The 15,124-nt window shown below is 42.6% G+C and overlaps 1 protein-coding gene across 1 annotated transcript; it reads left to right on the plus strand.

The window, feature by feature from the left end:
* Positions 1 to 618: 618 nt before the first annotated feature.
* duox (dual oxidase) lies at positions 619 to 14,162 on the plus strand. Its single transcript, XM_071515386.1, is given in 34 exon segments — positions 619 to 685; positions 821 to 883; positions 886 to 903; positions 987 to 1,151; positions 1,376 to 1,563; positions 2,032 to 2,233; positions 3,557 to 3,723; positions 4,031 to 4,094; positions 4,533 to 4,629; positions 4,825 to 4,915; positions 5,506 to 5,608; positions 5,720 to 5,892; positions 6,019 to 6,194; positions 6,353 to 6,471; positions 6,597 to 6,734; positions 6,853 to 6,966; positions 7,081 to 7,283; positions 7,673 to 7,858; positions 8,121 to 8,346; positions 8,844 to 8,937; positions 9,026 to 9,201; positions 9,293 to 9,362; positions 9,581 to 9,628; positions 10,198 to 10,376; positions 10,595 to 10,825; positions 11,463 to 11,562; positions 11,676 to 11,725; positions 11,843 to 11,970; positions 12,109 to 12,262; positions 12,431 to 12,663; positions 12,777 to 12,935; positions 13,077 to 13,232; positions 13,419 to 13,547; positions 13,682 to 14,162. Coding segments are annotated over 34 exon segments (4,590 nt in total). The 3' UTR covers positions 13,805 to 14,162.
* The last annotated feature ends 962 nt before the right edge of the window (positions 14,163 to 15,124 follow it).

The following is a 15,124-nucleotide window of genomic DNA, read 5'->3' on the forward strand; positions in this document are numbered from 1 at the left end:
CCACTGGCTGCCTTTGTGTCACTGGGGAGGAGGATGCATTGACTGGAATGCTTTGGAAAAGAGGTGTGAGCCAGAGATGATGACCATTCCCATTTGGGCAACACAGGTCACATGCAGTTTGTGATAAGCTGTTCAACACATGTTGGCTTTAGTATTGCACCACCTGCCATCCACAATAGCTCACCTGCACTTCTGCTTTACCTCTGCACTACATTCCATCCTCTAAAGTGGGTAAGCTGCAACAATTTCATCTTTTCCTATGAAATGTAGAATGATCAACGTAAAATGACGTAGGCTAGCCTACTCCTTGGAGCTGCTGTCTACCTACAGGTTTCCAGTTTGTACACCTGGCCACAATGTTCAGTGCCAAACTTTTTGCAACACTGTTCATTCAACCAGGAAAAAAGGCGTCACCTGTTCAACGCGACTTGAATTAGATTGCTTTCCTTTCTCAAAACATTGCTAAATCAATAAAGCATGATTACAATCATATGCAAACACAAAAACAATCTCTTAAGTATTATTGTCAGTTACCTTCGCCTTGTCTTCCCATTCAGAAAGTGCTCAACTACTCTTGTCTGTTCCTGCGGACTGAGCCGAGGAGCATCTCTCGCATCAATGGATTTGCGTAAACGGGTTTGGAGGATCTCAGCAGTGGTAGGCTTGCTGCTTATTGCCATTGAACGTAAGTACACGAATCTGTTTCTAGTTTTATTTCACATTCAGTGTCACTTTAATCAATACAGTTAACGTTGAAAAAAAAGACAGTTCTGCAAGAAAGGCTTTTTAAACACATGTCCCTTTGGCTTCACCTGCACAGGTTCACACTGTAAAATAGACTGGGAAGTTCCCCGCTGTGACGGCTGGTACAACAGTTTGGGCAATCCAAACGCGGAGCAGTCGGTGAGTTAACAGAAGCCAAAGTGTGCAGCCCAGCCCGGCGTGTCGCCGCACCGGGTTACCTGACTGTGTTTGTGTTTGCGCAGGTTCACGTCTTGTGCGCCTCGTGCCCGCGCAGTACTCGGACGGTGTGTACCAGCCCGTTCAGGAGCCGCTGCTGCCAAACCCTCGAGGAGTCAGCCGCCTGCTTACAAAGGGCCCCTCCGGTCTGCCCTCCACCCGCAACCAGACAGTGCTGTCTGTGTTTTTTGGTAAATATGTCGTGGGTTATCATTTAATTGTAGTTGCATGATGATAAATTATTAAATAAGTGGGGAAAAACTCAGTCTCAAACTGAAAAAACTCTGTACCAGCTGGGGTTTCATGTAGCTGAGTATGATTTAATGTGTCCCAGTGTTGCACCTTGAGTTCCCAGCAGAGCCCCTTTTGTCAGAATCAGGATGCTGACTAAAATACTTTCAATTTGACTTTCCAGGTTATCATGTTACTTTTGAGATTTTTGACTCAAGACCCCCTGGCTGCCCTCCAGAGTTCATGAACATCCCAATCCCAAACGGAGACCCCTTCTTCGACCCCTCTGGCACCGGGAAAGTCCTGCTTCCCTTCCAGAGAGGACCATGGGACAAAGAGTCCAGCCAGAGTCCCAATAACCCTCGTATACAGGTGCTGCATGTTGACTCTGGCATTTCAACAAGAAATTCCTCCAGAAAAATACACTACCAGTCTAAACTTTGAACACACACATTTTTCTTTATTTTCACTATTTTTCACATTTTAGAATAATAGTAAAGACATCGATACTAAGTCAAAACTATCTTATATTTTTATATTTTAGATTATCTTATATTTTAGACTTTAAAGTAGCCGCCCTTTGCCTTGATAGAAAGGCAAAGGCTTTGGAAAGAAATTCATACATAGGCAACAACTTCACTATTTACATTTGTCTAAAAAATCTAATTTCAAGCATTTAAGCATAAGCCTTTAGATCAAAATGGTTTTAAGATAATGATTCAATCAGGTGTGTCCAAACTTTTGACTGGTAGTGTATGTGAGCTTCGTGTTACATTATGTTCACCTGAAGTTCCCTTTCCCAAAGTGCATTCTTTGGAGAATAACAAACATTATACACAGGTCAACCTGGTGACAGCGTGGATAGATGGCAGCTCCATCTACGGTCCCTCCACATCCTGGTCTGACTCCCTGAGGAGCTTCTCTGGAGGGCTCCTGACTTCAGGCTCTGAGTGGGACATGCCCAAACAGGGTGGGGAGCGCTACCTCATGTGGAGCGCCGCCGACCCCTCCACAGGCGAGCACGGACCCCAGGGCCTCTATGGTGAGAGATGTTACACTTTATTCTTCAAACCAGACCTGGATCAAATGTTATTCATCAAGAATTCTCAGCGTTTAGTTTAGTCTTGAGTGCCAGATGGGTGGGGTTTACCACATCAGGCAAATTCAGAATATGTCTAGTAAGTTGTCAACTGCTGAAAAGTGCACTAAACTGACTTTCAAATACTCTCTTGTGATTGCAACATTCTGGTATTCATCGTATCGTCGTATGTGGCAAACCCCACCCTTTTGATACTGCAAGCTGCTTACAACGAACACCTAGAAGTATTTGCAAATACTATTTCACCCAGGTTTTCTGCGATCTTGCTTACATGCCTGCAAGGCTGAGCGGAGAGAGGCTCTGCCTGACGTGTATTATGACTCTCTATTGTGTAAACGGCCTGTCACACTCACCACAGTAAATCCCCATCTCTATAGCGCAGAAGATGCCGTACAGCTGTCCTGAAACCAGTGTTTTGTTGCTAGTGTTGTTAAAGATGTGTAGTTATTATCTGGGGCGGAGGTGGAGGATCTGCTCCTGTTGTCACCGCTCTGTTGTCAGCTCCTAGAAAACAAACACCCACATTATCGCTCCATTAGTGGTCAGAGATCCTCCTTATGCAATGGGAGTATGATACTACACCAGTAAGACACCAGTGGTGGAAGAAGTACTGAGATCTTTTACTAAGTAAAAGTAGCAATACAACAATGTAAAGATACTCCTTTACATGTAAAAGTCCTGCATTAAAAAAAAAAAATTATGCAAACTGTCCCCATTTAGAGAGTTATATTTTTCATAAATTACTGGAATATCAATACTGATTTATTGACATACATGTACATGTAAGCAGCATTTTAAAGTTGTCAACGTGAAGCTAATCTTAACAATTTAGCTATACTTTTGGGTAGTCTAATTTATATTTATTTTCTATTTTATAGTTATTTTATAAAGATGATCAAATGTTTTAAATATAAAATATTGGTCTGAAAAGCAACTAGTAACTATAGCTGTGAAATATATGTAATGGAGTAAAAAGTACAATATTTCCCTCTAAAATGTAGTGGAGTATAAGTACAAAGTAACATAAATGGAAATACTCAAGTAAAGTACAAGTACCTCAAAATTGTACTTAAGTACACTACTTGAGTAAATGTACTTAGTTACTTTCCACCATTGTAAGACACAGTATCTTTTTCTTTGGAACAGTATAGTAGGATGGTTATAATACTATCTCTTCTCTGTTTACTGTGTTGTAACTATAGCAACGGTGCATCCTATGATTGAATAGGAGAATTCCCTGTAATTTCTGCCATCTTCTGTGTCCAGAGTTGGGAAATGCCTGGGCCAATGAGAACATGTTCACGGCAGCAGAGGGGATTATCTGGTTTCGCTACCACAATTATGTAGCCTCCAAACTGCATGAGGAACACCCAGAGTGGTCAGACGAAAAGCTGTTTCAAAACGCCAGGAAGACCGTGGTGGCCACATTCCAGGTAGAGGGAAAAGTCTTTGTGTAATCCTCTCACTGCACAGGTGCTGCTTTAATTTGCACTCTGGAAAGGAGGAGGTTGCATCAACACCAGGTGGTCGTGATTTTATGGATGAAATGGTTTTAGTGTAAGGGCGATTGCATCACCTCTCACTTGTTTAATTAGCGAAGTCTTATCCTCTGCAGGACCTGTCCAGAACAACATCACAGTCATCTTAAATTAATAGTTCTTTGAAGCGGTTGTAGTTTCATTGCAGACAACTAGTTCAAAACATGACTGATGAATTTTATCTCTACTGCTTTTTCAATAGAATATTGCTCTGTACGAATGGCTGCCTGGCTACCTTGGAAACAAAAAGCTGCCTCCTTATCCAGGTGAGAATCAGGCAGAGTGTGTGTGCGTATAAGGGGAGGAGAACGAGTAATGCACCGGTGACCACAAGCCATGGTTAGGTGAGCTATGGTCGGTGGTGTCGGACAAGTATGTGCTCTGTCAGCAGAGCATCACACTAAGGTGAGCCTTCTGCTGAGTAAGCAGCTACAGTGGAAGAGACTTAAAGGGAGAATGGCCAGATGATCCCATCCGTTTGAATTACTCTTAAGTTTAATATCTATGCTGCATTTTCTTCCTCACTTTGATGAGATGGATGATATACGGTGCTTACCAGTATCAGGATTCAGTAGTACTCAGGTTTCCACAATGTTTTCTTTGTATGATATTACACAGCTTGCAGTTTCCTAAATTGTTTTTGTTATCGTCTTCCTGTATTTCAGGATGTGTTTTGTATCATATTATATTTTGTCTGCATACAGGCTATCAGAAGTTTGTCGATCCAGGGATTTCTCCTGAGTTTCAGGCTGCTGCCATACGCTTTGGCATCACTATGGTCCCACCTGGTGTTTACATGAGGTACTGTTTCTTTTTCCATGTGCCCCTGCCTAGTATATTCTGAAAATCAAACCTCATGCAAAACCCTCCATCCGTATCAGAGTGTTATGATGTCAAAGAGCTGTTGTGCACATTTTCAGACACCGTCTTAAATGCAGCATGGATTTTTCATAAGAAATATATAATTTTCTGCATTGATTCATGTTTTTGCTACAGAAACAGAACCTGCCATTTTCGGAAGATCATCGACATAGATGGCAGCTTATCACCTGCAATGCGTCTTTGTAACAGCTTTTGGAAGCGGCAGGTATATCATGATCATACTGGTACATTTTCAAAGGAACGCAACACAGAATTTGGCCATAAATGGACAGGTGTGCCCATTGAAATAACTTTCATTATTTTTATTTATTTATTGAGACTGGGAAAGTAGAGAGGGAGACATGGGAGAGAAAGCTCTGGCAGGATTCAATCCTGGCCATTGCTTTATTTACAGATTGCTTTTACATGCATTATCAGTATTTCTTTAGAGAATAAAAAAAACCTCTTGTGGGACTATAATGTATTTTGTATTCATGCAGCCCATTAAGTCTAAAACTAAATGCGTTTGTGTTTGAGAAATTCTCAGTTGTCATATAGGAAGTGCTTCATTTTGTAATTAGTACACACCTAATGAGAATAGGCTACATTCTGTTCAAAGTAGTTCTTCCAAAGTTAGTTTTAGTCAGGGTGCGGTGTGCAAAGAGATGCCAGGATGGTTTATGATGCTTCCTCTTCAAAGTCGCTCTCCAGAGAATGGGAATAGTCTGAAAGGCATCTGTTTGCTGTTAAAATGTAGAGAAGAGACTCCTGATATATTATGTACTAAATTTTTTCTATATAATTCTGCTACACCAGAGTCCAAATGTGAAGTCCGGCCGGGACATAGACGACCTTCTGATGGGCATGGCCTCGCAGATCGCAGAGAGAGAAGACAATGTTGTTGTGGAAGACCTGCGAGGTCTTTGATCCTTATTATTCACCGTCATGCACTCGCTCGATATCACTCATTCACACTTAATCAAGTTGTTGACTAATATTCACAGCTCTGATCTGATTTCCACCCTGCCAGACTTCATGTACGGCCCGCTCAGGTTCACCCGGTCGGATCTGGTGGCCATGACCGTCCAGAGAGGGAGAGACTTTGGCCTCCCTAGTTACAATCAGGTCCGACAGGCTCTGGATCTGCCTCCTGTGAAGACTTTTGAAGAAATAAACCCTGAGCTCAACCATATCAACCCACAGGTAAATACTAGAGGCTCCCAAAGTACTTTACCTTAAACAAATGCTGATCTGTAGGTTCACAAACTACATAATACATTTTACTCTAATTCTGTACATTGAAGTGTGTTGTGTATCCTGTTCCAACAGTTGCTGCAAGATATTGCAGAACTGTATAACAGAGATATCTCGAAACTGGAACTCTTCCCTGGAGGACTGCTGGAGTCTCTCGATGGTCCAGGTCCAGTTTTCTCTACCATTATCTTGGACCAGTTTGACCGCATCAGAAACGGAGACCGCTTCTGGTTTGAGAACAGACAGAATGGGTAAGCTCCTCTGCAAAGAAGCTCTCTGAACATAGAAATAGCTGTGATTTTATCTACTCCTGCTGCAGTCTGTGATTTATCTGTGAAATATCATCCATTCATATCAAGTGGGTCATTCATCTTACTACAGTCGCCTGCTCACTTTGGGGTGTTTTCAGTCTGTTCACAGATGAGGAGATCCAGACGATCCGCAATGTGACATTTCATGACGTCCTTGTTACAGTCACTAGTGCAGAGGCCACCGATGTACAAAAAAATTTATTCTTTTGGAGGGATGGTAAAAATAAATTCTGTTTTATCTTACATTTGGTGTGTAGGAAAACATCAGGAGTTCCATTTTAAATAAAGGAATAGATTATTTAATGAATCAATGACTAAAAATGGTCTCTCTGTGACCCTAAGGTGACCCCTGTCCTCAGCCTGCACAAGTGAACGCATCTCTGCTCCATCCCTGCACTAATGCCACCAAACTCAACTACTTTGATGGGAGCAAAGCTGGTTTTGGCATATTTATCATTGTTCTGTTCCTCTTTCCCGTTGGTCAGTAGCCTACCCATACTAACAAATCCACCACTATTCATTGTAATAATTCTGATATTACCAACTGGTGCCTTTACTGTCAAACTGGTGATTAATTGTGATTGCTTTACCCTCATAGTGAGTTTTCTCGTGGCTTGTGTGGTGGCATATTTCCGCAAGTCTAAGTACAGGAAGTTCCAGAAGAGAAGGAAAGCGGTTGACCGAACTGAGGAGCCTGCTGTGGGAATCATGGGTGTGGAATCATATGTCATATTTATTCTCTACTATATGACGTCCCATTATTTTGCACTTATGCTCTATAATATCCAATATCCCATCTTCTCACTCTCACTTTTGCCCCCCCCAGCCTATGAGTGGCAGGGCCCTAAGAAAGCTCTGCACCCCGTCAGTGTGGAGGTTGATAAGAAGAGGAGGCTGCAGGTGTTCGACAGGTCGGGACCCGCGCTGCGCTGCCTCAATCTGGGCAACCAGGCCTACCTGGATATCCTCCTCTCCAATGACCGGCACCATAAAGCGCTGCTGCTCAAAGTGCCGAAAGAGTACGACCTGGTGAGTAGTTGGAGATGAGGGGGGGCGGTTTGTGTTCTCAGAAGCTCGATCTGAATGCAGAAGCAGCAGCAGTCTGTTTGAAGTCTAAGAAATGTTGCTGCCTTCTGTATTTGCAGTCAGCATGTCAAGCCAAATTCTGTGTTCCTGTTTGCTTCCAAGTGCTGTTAAGATTGCTTGCAATTTCAGCACATTTAGCTTTTTCACTTTCGCATTGAAGTGGCCTTCACTCTTATTTTTGTACCTCATCCAATCCTTGATGCAGGCATCATTCATGACACCACTCATCCCTGCCATTCTGCCAATGTGCTGTACCTGACCACATCACTTTTATCTCTCAATCTCTGCTGGTTTGTCTGTCTTTCTTTGCCAATCTCTGTTTGCATGCCCAGGTGTTGTTTTTCGAGGAAGAGAACAAGCGTGCAGAGTTCGTCAAGCAGCTGCGCCCCGAGGTGACAGACATCGGGCAGGAGATCAGAGTGAAGGAGATGAGAGAGAGGGAGCTGCTGAACGAGGCTTTGACCAGAGAGCAGAGAGCTCAGATTGTGGAGACTTTCATTAGACACGCTTTCTCTAAGGTACGGTCGGCCTCTGGATGTTTACCTCACCCTGCACTCTGCTGCAGCAGCGGTGGCAGCAGCTTTGGCCTCGGTCACAGAATGTCGTCAAAACTTGTTTGAGGTCAAATTAGGTCCGACCTCAAGCCAAACGAACTAATTGGTGGTCTTGACGGTGACCTCATGAGTGATGGACATAACCTCAGCTGACGTTGGTGATATTCCTAATGACACTATTGCGACATGTAATGACACCGTCCCTCACTGTTCCACTGGTGTACAGGTCTTGGAAATAGAGAAGAGTGACGCTGGGGACATGAGCAGTGTGTCCCGCAAGAAAGCCATGGAGGTTCTGCAGTGTGAGCTGACAGCGACAGAGTTTGCTGATGCACTGGGGCTCAAGCCTGACTCCTTATTCGTCGACTCCATGTTCACTCTAGCTGATAAAGATGGCAATGGTTACCTCTCCTTCCAGGAGTTTCTTGATGTGATGGTCATCTTTATGAAAGGTAAATCCAGCCAATATTTTGTGCTGATATAAAATATCTTTAAACTGTTTTCATGCCTAAAAAAACACAAGAATTTAGGGTTTCCCCAAGAATGTTTTTCTTGGCACAGTGGAAAAGCCTCTGAAACAGCAGACCATCATAACTAAACTCTCCATTGAAACCAATACCAATGAAATTCATTTAGGTAGCTTAGCAGCTCTTTGATGTAGGGTGACCCACCCCACTTATTCAATGGAAGGAAACTCTTAATAATTAGTTTACAAAAAACATTATTGAACAATGAAATTAATGAATAAAATTTGCAAAGAAAATAAAATGTCATTGCAGGTTTTATAGACTGTTTTTATGTAGCTGTGGTCAGGCAGGAACCTCCATCATATTGTCAGTGGCCGATATCTGATATTTAATAAAAGGCCAGTATCTTTCCGATATAGTTCCAAACCAATATATCTGTCTAGCCCCAGATCATATTGTTAATAATATGTCTGTTTATCCAGGGTCTCCTGAGGAAAAATCTAAACTGATGTTCTCCATGCACGACATTGGTGGAAATGGTTTCTTATCGAAAGAAGAATTTTCCAGGATGCTCAGGTTTGGCCTGTTATTGTTACTTGTTCATAGTCACATTGAATCTTCGTGTGTGTCTGATGGTCCATCTTTGCCTCTCTGTGTGCTGCAGGTCCTTCATTGAAATCTCCAACGGCGCCCTGTCCAAGAGCCAGGCAGACGAAGGTATCCAGGCCATGCTGCAGGCAGCAGCCTTCGATGACAAGGAGAAAATCACATGGGAGGACTTCCACTTCCTCCTGCGGGACCACGAGAAGGAGCTGCAGTTCGCCCAGCTCAACGTTAAAGGTCGAAGAATGTTTTCTCCAAGACTTGCTCCAGGTCTTTTTTTAAGATTGCCTTGTGTGATGCGCTCGGTGTGTCTCCTGTGTGTGTGCAGGGATGGAGAAACAGGGGAAGAAGCGGCTGAGTCGAGACCAGAGAGTGTCCTTCATCTGCCCGGCAAGCAGGTAAGAGAACAGGCCAAATCCACACGTTTAACAACAGGGATTACAACACGCGGAGGCAGTAATCACTGTCTATGTCGTCCAAATTATACAAGTGGCAGCTGTTGGCAATCGCTGTGGAAAATAATGATTAATTTGAACTTTTCGTAAAGTTTCATGTGACCCTTGAGACCGTTCTTTCCCAGCTCACCATCTGATCGTTCTCCACATTTTGTTTGCAGCAGCAACAAGACAGATGGACAGGAGATACGCAGACGGCAGGGGAAAAAGTATGCTCCCTGTTTCATTTTTCAAATAGTCTGCTGCAATAAATGATTTTCTGGAATACCAAGTATAGGAATACAAAGTTTCAGTCTAATTGTACATGTTGGAGGATATAATACAGTAACTCTTTCCTTTCTGTGGTTCATGAGATGAGAGCATCTTATCATTTCAGCAGTTTTGTCATTTACAAAACTGTATATTTACACAGGAGAAACACAGATTAGTAGTTCAGTATCTACTGAAACCTGTCAGCTAGTTGATGAATTTATGTATACTAGTTCTTTTTGCATGAGTGGTGCCAGTAATTACACATTGAGGATACTGTGGTTGTGCAGCAGACCATGTTGGATTGTGGTTCATCAAAAATTCTTGAATGTGTTTAGTTGCTCACATGATGCAATTGCTCTTGAGCTCTTCAACCGTAGCAAGTTACAATGTCATGCTTTGCTTTCTCTGTGATTTGTGTCACTTGAATATGGTCAAAATATTCCACAGCTCCACAAAACACAGATCAAAGGATATTTATTGAAAAGCAATCGTATTTAAAAGGTCCAACTGCATTGCCTGCTTTCAGGTTAGGCCTCCACACTCCGAAGGTCTATGTGAATCCCAAGCGCGAGCAATACAAAAGGAACCCAATCAAGCAGAAGATTCAGCAATTCAAACGCTTCGTCGAGAATTATCGCCGCCACATAGTCTGCTTCATCATTGTGTATGGCATCGTGGCTGGCGTGAGTCTTGAAAGATGTTACTGTGAGTAGAGCTAATTCTCCTCTTTCTACTCATTCTGCTCACTCTGTCTCGTTTATTATCCCCTAATGCATTATAATCCTTTATTGCCTTATAGCATCTGTGACAAAAAAAAGTTTCATTTCACTCCAGCTGCTTCTGCCTGAACTACCTACAGTGTGATCCTGCTGTGGAGTAAAGCTCTGAACTAACAGATTAAAAACTCCTAGCTCTGTGTTTAGACTATGGTTTGCAGGCCGACTCTACAGGTATCCCAGAAACCTCGGTGGTGGGCATCATCGTGTCCCGCGGCTCGGCGGCCGCCATCTCCTTTCTGTTTCCCTACATGCTGCTGACTGTGTGTCGCAACCTCATCACTCTGTGCCGGGAGACCTTCCTCAACCGCTACATCCCCTTCGACGCCGCCATCGACTTCCACCGCTTCATGGCCATGACCGCCATCATCCTCGCAGGTTGGAAGATGGGATACACACACTTCACTTTGGAATGGATTTTCTTATTGAGCAGATTTATCTCCCTCCTTAATTATTTTTACAGTAAAATAAAAATAAAAGAGGTTTTGATTTCAGACAGCTGCTAATGCTCTGTTATACATTTGATCACTTACCTAATATCCTGGAGATTTATATGTTTTATAAATATTTGTTGTACCAGTTTACTAATCACTATTATGTAACTACATTTCAGTAATTGTATTTTCATTATTGTAACTACTGAAAATGAACTTTAAGTGTTTGTAACTTAATTAGTATAACCTTGTGAGGTTTTGATATAAGCTCATTTTGGGCTTTTTACCTCACCTGCACACAAACATTTCTTTCCCTTTCTTTCTTTGGTAATTCTCTTAAGATATATATATATATCTATTTTGATTGTTTATTCGTTTTTGTGCAAATAAGCTGAACTAAACTACAAGGATTGTGGGTTAATAAGAGACTCCAGCGCACAGTAAAGAGAAGTCAAGTTTTGAGTAACAGCATCTTTGGCTGTTTTACATCCTGACACCTTTGTGATGTTTGTGCAACTTAATTTTGTTTTCATTGTTTGGCATTTTTGTGTTGCTCACTCCCCTTTCTCCTCTCACTGTAGTCGTTCACAGCTTGGGTCATGTGGTCAACATCTACATCTTCTCCATCAGTGACCTCAGCATCCTGTCTTGTCTGTTCCCCAAGGTCTTAGCCAACAATGGGTAATGTTTAAAACGTTTGTCTGATTTTAGCAGGTTTCCTCTATGCTTCGCTGGAGAGGGATGGTATGTTGCATTTTCACTGTGTAGCTGATATACAGTGTTTTCATTTTTAGGTCTGAACTTCCTCTCAAGTGGTTTTGGTGGTTCTTTCAAACCGTTCCAGGTATGGTAGGAAGACAAAAGATTGATGTTAGAGCCCACTAGTTCCTTGCAAAACTCCAAACTGCTTGTAATATTGGAACATAATTCTGTTTTTTGTTCTGTTTTGTCCTTGTTCTAGGAATGACCGGTGTCTTGCTTCTCTTTACCTTTGCTTTCATGTATGTTTTTGCCTCCCATTATTTCCGTCGCATCAGTTTTCGTGGATTCTGGCTCACACATTACCTCTACGTTATTGTGTACACTCTAGTGAGTACTTCTTCATCACTCAAAACCCCCAAATAATCAGCATTCACCAGGCTTTTCATACTAGATCTGGGTCCGCTAGATGGAAGGAGGTTTTATCAGTGGTGTGACACTGGTCTTGGCTTTGCACTCCTCCAACAGACGGTCATCCACGGCAGCTTCGCTCTCCTCCAAGAGCCCCGCTTCTACATCTACCTGATCCCCCCCGCTCTGCTCTTCCTGCTGGACAAGCTGATCAGCTTGAGCAGGAAGAAGGTGGAGATCCCTGTGGTCAGAGCTGAGCTGCTGCCTTCAGGTGACACTCAACAAACCAGTCATAATGGAGACTGCTTTTTCTCTCTCTCTGTGTTTTTCAGTCTTTGGTTATGAAATTGCAGCTTTTTGTTATTTTCCACAAAATCATGTAACTTGTGCATGCATGTTGCGTTTGAGTTTACACTTCTGTCGGCTGTCCTACCTGCAGGCGTGACACATCTGGAGTTCAAGCGGCCACAGGGCTTCGTGTATCGTTCCGGCCAGTGGGTTCGCATAGCGTGCCTGATGTTGGGCACAGATGAGTACCACCCATTCACTCTGACGTCAGCGCCTCACGAAGAGACCCTCAGCCTGCACATCCGCGCCGTGGGGCCCTGGACCAGCCAACTGCGAGAGCTGTACACCGAAGACAGCCTGCTGGAGCTGGGCACCTATCCAAAGGCAGGGCATCGTTTTGTGTGTGTGTATGAGTGTGTGTGTGTGTGTGTGTGTGTGTGTTTTCTGCTTCTCCACTCTTTTATAAAAATGACAATGATGTTTTATTCCATCCCAAGCTGTACCTGGACGGTCCGTTTGGAGAGGGCCATCAGGAGTGGATTGACTTTGAGGTGTCAGTTCTGGTGGGAGGAGGGATCGGAGTCACCCCGTTCGCATCCATCCTCAAGGACCTGGTCTTTAAGTCCTCTATCAAGTCCAAGATTCAGTGTAAAAAGGTGCTGCTTAAAATAGAGCGACCTACATTTAGTCTTGAGCACCATACTGCCGCATTAAAACCTCCTCGTTTCATTTAGTTATCTGTCAACTCGCTTACGAACAAATTCTTGTTGACAATGACATTCACTGTTTGTTTGAAGGTTTACTTCATCTGGGTGACACGGACACAGCGTCAGTTTGAGTGGGTGTCGGACATCATCCGAGAGGTGGAGGAGATGGACACCCTGGAGCTGGTGTCAGTCCACACCTACATCACTCAGCTGGCTGAGAAGTTTGACCTCCGCACCACGATGCTGGTGAGATCTGCAGCCGCCATTCACATTTACAAGCATTGCATATAATGGAAAGTGCATCGAATAATAAATCTTGATTTTAATAATGGTGATTTTACTTAAATAGATGCATTGTACATTAATGTTATATGATATTGTAAACCACTAATGTGCTCCTCACCAGTGTGTGTGTGTGTGATGTGTGCACAGTATGTGTGTGAGCGTCACTTCCAGAAGGTGTGGAACCGCAGTCTGTTCACCGGCCTGCGCTCTGTTACACACTTTGGCCGTCCGCCCTTTGTGTCCTTCTTCAGCTCGCTGCAGGAGGTTCATCCTGAGGTCAGTGCTGCATCCATCTTCATCTGTCTTGTGTTTCTGCAAAGCTTTGCCCAAACAGGAGGCTGAGCATGACATAAGATACATATTTGTTTATTTTCCCTTTTAATTTAATTTAATTGTTGTCTTTTCTGTAGGTGGGTAAAATCGGTGTCTTCAGCTGTGGCCCTCCTGGACTGACCAAGAATGTGGAGAAAGCTTGCCAGCAGATGAACAGGAAGGACCAGGCGCATTTCATCCATCACTATGAAAACTTCTAAGTCGTCCTCCTCAGCACGGGACTGTGTGGTTACAGAAGGAAAGATGAGCCAATTTTAGCTGGAGAATACTAGTTACTGCAGCACCTAATGAGTAATATTTTGTTACACATAATTGTAGAACCAATTCAGGAAGTTTTGATTTCATGCATTATTATATGAAGTGAAAGAAGTTGCTTATTGATCATTTGCGTCATCAAACTATTGTTTTACATTTTTAATCCCTGAGAATGAGTCATACTGTGTTACATTCAATTGTAGAATCAACTGTAGAAATTTTTATTTCATACAATGTCACAAAGTGAAAAAACCTTATGTATGTTGGTTATTTCTTGGTCGTAGAGTTGTCACTGGAGTTAACTGTCACAGTTAGTTTGTACACATCATGCTTTTGAGATTATAATGTATAATTAATTATACATTTTTATGATTCATTGTGTGTGAAATATTTGGAAATACCTTTGTGTCATGTCTGAAAATACCTTTTGCAAATATCCACAAATAAATTTGCATTTTACAATGGAGCTTAATTTTATGCTGTCAGAGGAAAGCATCTTCAAACTCTGAGTGGGATGGCAACTGAGCTGCTAATTAAAAAAAATACAAAAGTACATATTTTTCCAGTACACCAAAACACACATCCCTTTATAAGTGGTTTGAGGTACAACAACTGTTCATTGAGGCTCTCAAAAAATGACATGCCTGACTCCACATGCAATATATGGTGTCCATTCATTATGTTTTTATTTAATTACATTTTATTTTGGCTCATTTCAAGCTGTAGTGCACACATACCCTTGCCACCTTTAGTGAATTTGGACTTGTGTTTCATGGTAGATGCTCTAACCACAGACTCACCAAGTGGCTGCAATTCTGAACAGAAACCTCAGTCAGCACTGAATCAAACGCTTAACCCTGACATTAGTGCCATGCTCAACTCTTTGAGATTCAGGAAATAGATACAATAGTGGTGTTACAAGCTAGTTCCTTGTAGAACATGGGGTTATTTAAGGGCCTGAGGGGTTTTATGGTGGAAGCTTGCTACAGTTCTGCAGTTGGCTCCTTCCAGTGCCAACTGGGAACTCCAGCTTTTGGACTAGAATAACACCTGAATTAACCCCTAAATTTTATTTGTTGGTTGTGTGGTAAGCTAGATAGTTTACCAGTCCAGAAAATGACTAACATTCACAGTGTAGAAGCTCTGCAGGGAGCCAGGCTGTTTCTTTCTTACCTCACGTTTTTCATTTTTTATTTATTTATTTTTTATCAATAAAAGCTTCTGCCCATCAGTGCACAGGGAACTGCATGTTACCTTCACGTGTT

Source organism: Centroberyx affinis, unplaced genomic scaffold, assembly GCF_046629955.1.
Source record: "Centroberyx affinis isolate AG114_WGS23_722 - 3 ecotype Tasmania unplaced genomic scaffold, CSIRO-AGI_Caff_v1 ptg000347l_1, whole genome shotgun sequence".
NCBI classification, from domain to species: Eukaryota; Metazoa; Chordata; class Actinopteri; order Beryciformes; family Berycidae; genus Centroberyx; species Centroberyx affinis.